Source organism: Mixophyes fleayi, chromosome 3 (assembly GCF_038048845.1).
Source record: "Mixophyes fleayi isolate aMixFle1 chromosome 3, aMixFle1.hap1, whole genome shotgun sequence".
NCBI lineage: Eukaryota > Metazoa > Chordata > Amphibia > Anura > Limnodynastidae > Mixophyes > Mixophyes fleayi.
This window is the reverse complement of record NC_134404.1, coordinates 229,914,404-229,923,667: the sequence shown is the minus strand read 5'-3', so window position 1 is coordinate 229,923,667 and position 9,264 is coordinate 229,914,404. Positions and strand designations below refer to the sequence as shown.

At 38.8% G+C, this 9,264-nt stretch overlaps 1 protein-coding gene across 1 annotated transcript in view; it reads left to right on the top strand.

Moving 5' to 3' along the window:
• Nucleotides 1-10: 10 nt before the first annotated feature.
• PPIL4 (peptidylprolyl isomerase like 4) overlaps nt 11-9,264 on the top strand; it is a 32,066-nt gene continuing 22,812 nt past the window's right edge. The window contains exons 1-4 of the mRNA XM_075203250.1: nt 11-110; nt 543-687; nt 7,308-7,375; nt 8,492-8,556. Coding sequence (XP_075059351.1) covers nt 618-687; nt 7,308-7,375; nt 8,492-8,556 — 203 coding nt within the window. The 5' untranslated portion in view covers nt 11-110; nt 543-617. The remainder of the gene's footprint in view (nt 111-542; nt 688-7,307; nt 7,376-8,491; nt 8,557-9,264) is intronic.

Here is a 9,264-nt window from a genome sequence, read left to right as displayed (position 1 = left end):
CTTCTTTCAGACTTTCACAACACACATAACTGTGAAGAGGTGGAGCAGGCAAGAGAAGGCGGAGGGAGAAATGACAGGAATGATGGCGCCTCCTCCCTCTCCCAGAAGTGGTATAACCTCACCTTAAGCGTTACAACCTAAATAGTAAACTCCAAACCACCATACTGATGGCCCCATTACGGCCTTACCGGAATACGTATTACCATACATAACAGCGTCGCCTACAACACACTCTTCCCATAGAACTGCATGCCCTTAAGAGAACCACTATGCCGTACATTATAGTGTTATACAGGGATTTATATAACTCGAAGTGATCCGTCATTGATTTGTTTATTATGTAACGTCTATAGTCTGCGCCGTATGTGCAGATAGGATTATAAAAATATAAAACGTCAGAGTTACACAATAGGCGAGTCAACTAAAGGTCCATTTTGTTGGAGACAATATCCATTTACATTATTTATTCTGATGCTACAACTAAATGGCGGCATTCTGAGATCTGTGCATAAAATTAGCGTGTTTGTGTGTTTGTTCTCTAGTGCCTATTCAGTGACTACGGAGAGCCCGGGACTTACAGTTCCTTGGTATTAAAGGCTGTTGATAGCAGGCTTACCATGGCTGTGCTTCTGGAGACCACGTTGGGAGACATTGTCATAGATCTTTATACTGAGGAGAGACCCCGAGGTAATATCTTACTGAATACAAATTATTTATTCCTAGCAAAAACTTTTACTTAACGCGTATATATTATACAGTTCTAGCTATGTTTGGAAAAGACTTAACGAATACAAGTTACTTGCACAGTTACCAACTGTCCCTAATTGTAGGGAGTCGGCCCTAATAATGCATAATCTTTACATTCACCTTCCATCAACAAAGTGTCCATGGAAATTATTGTCAAATGTGAGCTATATATTTTATGCAAAAGATGTACATCTATTGTTTACGAATATATGTATATATGTATGTTTCAGGAGCTAATTAGAGATGAGAATTGACTTGTAGGGAAAGCATTTTTAAACCCCCAGACACAGAGCTGTAACTTAGAATTCTAGCGCCTGGGGCGAGAAAGACAAATGCCGCCCCCCCCTAGCCCTCAATTTTAACCAAATGAACCTAAAATATTCCTAAATTGCGCCCCACTTCAGCGTTGCGCCCTGGGCGGTCGCCCCTGTTGCACAGCCCTAGTTATGGCCCTGCCCAGACATATTCAAGAAAACCTATTGTGCTCAAACTAAAGGTGTGAGTAAAATGTGCAAGTGCAGGAATTGAAGCAATTCTGGAAGACTATATTTAGGAAATTTACAAGAGGCTGAAGCTTTTTATTCTGCAAGCTTCTTATTAACTTCTTCATGCTTCAGCTTCTTATTCAGAAAGTGTATTTTTTTAAACGCTTAAATCAAGTTGAATCATTGATTTCACATCAGCTTAAAACTAAAGGGTGTCCATTATACAGACTGCAATAGTACTTAGCCTGACCCAACAAGGTCTTGGGCATGAAATCAGAGGGCTTAGTCAGCATATTTTATAATTTTGAATAAGTAGCTGTAGTTTTGCAAGGATTAAATGCCGTTGGGCCACCAATTTGATAGTGGGAATTTTACTTGGTCCAACACTGTTTGGGGCATGAAAACAGGTGGCAAAATGGCCACAGATAGCATTTTGATTGTTTTGAATAAGTAGCTATAGTTTGACAAGAGTTAAATGCCGTTGGCCAACCAATTTGACAATGGGAATCAACAGACTTGCAAGCTGGGTGCTCAACCAACAGAGAGACACATTGCTTTGCTTCCTGCCACCTGTCTAAGGACATTGTGAACAAGGTTGGCAGGGTTTGGACTGAGGACAGCGTGGGAAAAAAATTAAAATAGTGTACTCAAGGAAGGAGCTTGTGCAGCTTAACCAAAGTGTCAAGTGGCACCTGTATAATTAACAAATACTGCTTTATCTACTACCAATTGAAATAGGAATATAGTCTGCATTTTATAAATTGCCTAATATTACGGTTGTTCAATGTCTAAATTGCCATGTGTGAATGTTGATATGTCTTTCAATATTGAACCTTGGTTGTCTTTTTATATTTGTTTCAGTTTTGGGCAGAATTTTATTTGTAGTGATCATGAGATGTAAAATATACTTATATTAACCTATCGAGGAGAAAAGTGATATTGACAATCTGTAGATATGTTTGCTATTAAACATTTTTGTTGATGCACTTAGTTCTCATGCACCTCATACCTACTATTTGATCAAACTAAATTGTCAGCCACGTAAGCATGTCCTATTTTTGTATTTGCTTTCATGTGACAACTACAGACTGCGTAAGCAAGTTTCTTGCATGTACCTAAGTGCGCTTTTCCTTCACTGACACAGTGGTTTCATCAATTCGCTATAGCGTGTATTTTACCAGATTTTACAATTAAGGAACTCTGTTTTAAAAAATGACCTCATCCTACAGGACTTGGAGTTCTGTGGATTAATATATATGGAAAAATTCTGCGCTTAAACCTAAAGGGTAGTAGGGGGTAGAGGCACGTCTCAGAATCTGAGTGTTGATGGGTATTCTGTGATGATCCCTGAAGGATCAATAGTGAAGGCTACAAGGTATTGTGTGAACACTTTATCAAAAACCAATAAGCAAACAATACACAAACGTTATAGATAAAATCAAGGTAACAACATATGCACAATGATGACAATATTTGGGCAGAGATATAACACCAGCGCGCTGAGGCAAGTTCATAGAAATGGAAGTCCTTGTACTGAGAACAATGTGTCGATAAATTGAGAACAATGTGTAGATATGTCCCGGGAGCTGGTCGCAAACGGGGACCGCTTAGTGGCAAAGAGTCATGGGTGATGTTTCATAACTATACTTGCGCTTGGGTGAATCTTGCAGAGGTGTCCAATTGACCATAGGGAGTCCAGTAGTAACGGTGGTATATGAGTCTTTGTTATGGAGAAAACTTGGTAATCCTGGTAAGAATTGAAGATGGAGCGGTTGTGAGGGAGAACTGGAGATCGTGATGATCGCGTGGAGAGTCTGTAGCGTGCGCTCCAGCGTGGAACGCACGTGTGACCAGAAGTGGAAAACCGGAACTGTCTAGTGATAGGCCAACGCGTTTTGTCACCTAGGTGACTTTTTCAAGGCTGTAATCGCGTGTATGGAGGTGGGCTGTTTAAATAATGTAAGCTGGTGATTGACAGCTTGTCTGCAGTGTCCGGACTTACGTGGATTTATGCTTATTGGGTGCTAAGTCGGATCCCAGTACAGTCTTTTCTGCGATCACTGGTACAGGATCATATGTTAGATCACAATACATGAATACATATTTACAGGGAAATACATTTTGAGCGATATATACTTGTGACATTCTCAGCAATATACTATATCAGAAAACAGAGGGCAATATACAATATGCTGTGACATGTTTTTTTCTTATCATCTGGTGAATTTGATAATTCGTTAGATATTGCAGTAGTTATATGACCATGATCAAACAATATTCCCATAGTCATTGTAGAGTTTGAGTACGTGGCATGAGGAGAGATTCGGACGCCAGTACGCATTGATATATTACTGTATTATGTAGAATGACTGGAAATGCTAAAGTCTAATGTTTATCAAGGGTATTTTCTGAGCGTGGGTATTTCCTTAGATCCATTCTCTACAATTAGGTTCGATTGATTGAATTATATTGGAAGAAATCAATTGAATTTAGGGGGAGATGGATAGGGGGTGGAAGGGTATATTATGGGAGATCATGTGAGTATTATTGCTTATGTAGAAGAAATATCCTTATAGCTAACTAATGATAGAGTTCCTGTAGACCGTTGAGGTGGAATAGGTGGATTTGAAAAATATAGGTCTGATGTGAGGAGATGCGCGTCTGGTCTTATTCACTAGGTAGGGAGGTCAACTCTTCAGATCACGCACCATGCTGAACTGGACACTGCAGACAAGCTGTCAATCACCAGCTTATATTATTTAAACAGCCCACCTCCATACACGCGATTACAGCCTTGAAAAAGTCACCTAGGTGACGAAACGCGTTGGTAATATAACTAAACAGTTCCGGGTTTCCACTTCCGGTTAGATTTAACTTCCCTTTAGGTTTAAGCGCAGAATTTTTCCATATATATTGTATGTTCAGGTTGGACTATCCTGTTATTCAGCTGCTGACCTAAATATTGCGTAGTGCGCTCCGCCTCCATTTTTCCTGTGGATTAATGATACAAAGCAATTGGGACTGTGGTGCAACTTCCTGAACTGCTGTAACTGCTCTTCTCAACCACTTATTCCTGCTGCTTATTTCTTGCCCTTGTAACAACACCAGGAAGGTCCAAACACTAGGAATTTCCTGACTCTAACAGCAGGAGTTCCAGGCTTACAGGGATTCCAACCGCACCACAGGCCCATAAACTGTACCTGCAGACCTCCTCATCCCCTCGCTACCTGGCGTTCACGCTAGTTAGTGGTGTGTCAGAGCCAGTGACCCCACATCTATTCAGCACAATTAAGAGTGCTCAGCCACTGTACACTGTCAAGTGAGATCTGCTGCTACCCGGGGTAACCTTACATGTTGCAGGACCACAGTAAACCCCAATGAATAAGAATGATCTGCCCTCATCATACTACTGAGCCTCTCATAACACAATTCTATTCCGTTTACCTTCTTATGGTCTTCCTTTCTTCTCAGTGGCTCCTCTTGGTGCAGCTCCTCACTGACGGCATCAGGACGTGATATCACGCGCCACAGTCAGCGAGGAGGGAACGAGGCACTGTGATCTGGTGCTACTGGGCTCCCGTAGTCTAGGGGAAGAGCCCTGTAGCACTGTTATTGGAGCGGGACAGGCTGCCTATGCAGCCGCATCATACATTATTAGAATATTGTATTATCCAGTAATATTCTTTGCAGCTACGTATGCCCGGCCTGCACAGGTGACCTGCACTGCATTCACGACCAGGCAGCCCAGAATAATTTCAATTGTCCGGCGCGGGGAACTTATATTGCCCAGCCCGCCCCTGAAACAGCTACTCTAAAATGTTAGCCATTATTAATGAACACCTGTTTCTCACACGAACTTTACGCAGAATTCTTAAAGTTTAAATACTCGTCCACATTGAGAATAGTTGGAATGAGGCAGAATTTTATGAATGCATATAAATTTGCCGAGACATGCTGCTACCTCAACTTGTAGCGTAAGCAAGGGAGCTATTCCAGTTGCTGCAGTATACGAGTCGGAAAATTCTTTAAGACTGAAGCTGTTATGATCATTCTGGTAAACAGTATTGTCATATTGCTGTAGTCTGAGTTTGGGTTCTACGTTTAGATAGTGCTACTAAATGCCTTTATTTGCATTCGTAATTTTGTGCCTCAATAACCATTCTCAATTTGAGTATACATCTATTTAAGAATATAATTTTTAGGATAGTACTTTTAACCCCTACAGCATTATAGTCTCATCTTGCTATATGCCTGCTTAACATTAAGCTAGGCCTCCTTTTTCACTGTCCAATTATTTACTCTGAAATAGTGAAGTAGGACCCCAAATATTTTAAATGGGTCCCTGGGACCCACAAAATTATGAACTTGGTGCAATCACTGTGATAGTTATGCGTTTCCTGGAAACATGTTCAAAATGATTATGATGTGACACAAGGAGACAAGTTTATTAAATGCATATGAATTATTGCTAAGGCAGTCAAGCTGTAAAGTTGCATATTGACACAGCCCTTTACTCAGCACACTTAAGCAGTATGTATGCTTGTTTAGTACAGCTCTTGCTTGTGTGTGGATTTTATTAGCAACTTTAAAGCTGCACTACCACCTAGGATTTATTTTTTTTCTTAAGTTGCACCCTAGCCGTAGTCATGGGGGTTGCAACATGCAGCCATTTATCTTGAGGCTTTGTCGTTTCTGTAATGGAGGATTGCCATTTTATTTTGCCAGTTCTTACATATCCTATGTCTCGCCTTTAAATGGAGGCAGTGGGAAATTTTTTCCTAGGTTGTAGTGCAGATTTAAGTAATTTTAGGAGTAGGAGAGCATAGTTAGGAAAGCTGCAAGCATTGCATTGACTTCATTTCAAAGGCCAGGAGAAAGAGAAGTTGATACCGTGTGGTGTCTTACATGGGCTGATTAGACAGTCACAAATCTCATGTGGTCTGGAAGTGATCCAGCCACTTTACTTCTGTGCTAAACAGTTGGATATTGTGCATTTTTACCATCTGAATATTGAATCTTCTCTTTGCCTCTCCCAGAAAATTCAGTTATGTCATCACTATGGTTTCATAGAGGGGACTCTGTGGACGCCACCCATGTGTTATCATGCTCTAACAATAACAGTTATGGAACCTTGGTAAAACCAATTTACGCTGCAGGAGTTCAAATAGAGTTGGGAGGAGTATAGATCCTAGCTCAGCCTAAACTGCAGTGTTAAAATAAAGTTATACATTAATGGACATTGCATGCAAAACCAGATATTCTGTGATATCTATCGCAATACGGTTTGGCCTGGTGCAAATTTACACCATTTGGCTGTATTTTATCCCAACTCTAAATGAGGCCCATGCTGTTTGTGTTATCTACAAAACAAAAGGCTCCTTAGGCGGTTAATCAAAATGTAAAAATAAAATTGAGGGTAAAAGAGGAACACCCCAGTTATATACGATATTTATCACTTTAAATGTTAGTTTGAAAAAATAAATGTGTCGATAATTTTTGTGTGATTTCCCTAACTCTGAAAAATAACAAGGGATTAAATGCATTTTTACCTATTTTTACAAATTTTTCCATGCAATAGCTCAGTTAAATAAAAGGATATTCATCAGAATGATCAAAGTACTACTTCTGCTGCAAAACAATTGTCATCTGGATAGATTGTGAAATAAGTTATTTCTTGTGAGAGCGAGTTAAGGATAAACAAATGTGAAAATCAGTCTAGTCATATGGGCAAAATATATGGTCCTAAAGTGGTTAAGAATCCCCCCAATATGAGAGTTTTGGGTTGATATCGAAGCTGGTATCTCCAACTTTTATTAGCACTCCTATTTCTTAAACGGCAGCATAGGGTTTTACAAAAAATAAAAATAGTGTGTGAAGTGATAACAAATGATTTCATAAAGGCAATAGAACTACCAAATACACCTATTACCTTATCATTACAAAGACTTTTTTTCAGAGCTATGAAATCTTCATTCAAGAGTTTATTTTTATTTTGTTTTCTTTCTTTTTTTTTTAACAAGCATTTCATGTTTGTTTTATGTGTGTCATTTGTAATCTGCATGTTTTCTCTTTTAGCTTGCTTAAATTTCCTGAAGCTTTGCAAAATAAAATACTACAATTATTGTCTCATTCACAATGTGCAAGTGAGTATTAACTGTTTTTCATGTAGTCAATGACAATCTGTTGTCTTTATAAAGACCATTATCCATGTGTCTTTTTTTATTTAGTGTTTGTGTTTTTGCTGATCTTCTCTGGAAGTGAACAGTTTCCTAGTATAGCTGCAGATATCTGCCTACTTCACTACATTAGTTGCTGACTGCTGTGGCCTAGGTACTTCATTCAGCATGAACACCAGTGGGGAAAAAAAAAGAAGAGTAGTCTCTCACACACCTTACTCTAGTCTGAAAGGACAGTATGATTTTTAAATTTGGCTGTTTCATTTAAGTCGCAAAATGTAGTGCTGTGTACAAAACTGTTTGTTTTAATATATTTATTTGTGAACATAGTTTAACACATAATGATTGCTCACAAATCACATTCAGATCACTTTAATTCACTGCCATATACATGTCGTCTTGCAACTTTTACTAAATAGTTTGCTTTAGCTTTATGTGTTTATCTATGTATCTGCATTATCAAGTAGTTATTTATATTTCTTTTGGATATGACACAACTAAGCTGTGCTTTCCGTATTGGCCGGTTGAAAATAGGCACAGAAGGAAGCTACAAAGGAAGGCAGTGTATGCGGTAGAGGTTGCTAGAGGGCATGTATAAGCCAATACATTAAAGTCAATTGAAGCATTTAAACACCCTTACATTGTCCTTTTATTTATAAAGAGCTGATATATTACACAGCACTGTACGATGAGGGGTATGATATAATTAAATAATATACATTGACATGGAAAAGATGATCCTGGCCAAATTAGCTTACAGTCTAAGATGTGTGGGGAACACTTGACATATAAGGTAATGGAATAACAATTGTTGGGGGGAGGGGGTGTGTGTGGTAACTGTAAGGCAGGAGCAGCCAATAGTAAAGCCACATTTGGTGATGGACATGTTTATGCAGGTGTTCTGATGTTATGCCCCCACCTAGTAGAAAGTCGGGTCTCTATTGTCTGGGAACCCTTCCATTAGGTAGACTCAGTGATGGGTGTTCGGCAGTAAGTCGGAGCTTTTGATGATGTAGCTACTTTCTTGAATGCTACAGACCTCCATTCTGCGTAAAATCTGTTCTGATTCCTTTTTATTCATAGAGAGACTTTATCATACAGACTGGTGATCCTTTGGGAACAGGCAGAGGAGGAGAGTCTATCTTTAGGTATGTAAGTTCAGCTTTTCTGCACTGCTTTAGAAAATGTGTCATTTACACACCTGCAAAGATCCATCAGCTGTATTGGCAGTGAGGCACCTTTCAGCTGAGAGCTATTTTTTTTTCCCCGTGATTCCAATGCAGATAGATGTGCTTCAATTTTTTAAAATAAATATTTCAAAATAGTTTACTAAAAAGCTTCACAAGTAACGTCATTTCTCGATTTTTCTCTTCATTTTTTTTAAATAAAAAAATTCATAAATTTGTTCCATTGCAAGGTTTTATAATTGCATATTTTTTCCCACATGACTACATTTGACAGTGAACTTGAAATATTGTCTGAAGTTATTGTGTATAGTACCAGTGCAGCTATATATAGGGTCTGTATTGAGAAATCCATCTTGGAGATTTATTTTTCTAGTTGACTAAAAGCTGGACGATTTTGAAAGTAAGCTAAACTTACTGGACAGCTGTCTATGATGCTGATTAAATATCTCATGTGACTTGTTCTGTTGCATCTATCTAAAAAGTAACTGTTAGTTGGATGGAGGCAGAAAAAAAACCTATAAAAACCACAGGAAATGGCAACAACTAGTATGCAGATAACTGTTGCCAACTTTACTATCCACTTTTCAATTAGTTACAGCATTCTTAAATTACCTTACAATTATAATAAAAACTAGAGCTTTCTCACTGGTTACCTTACTGCTGTAACTT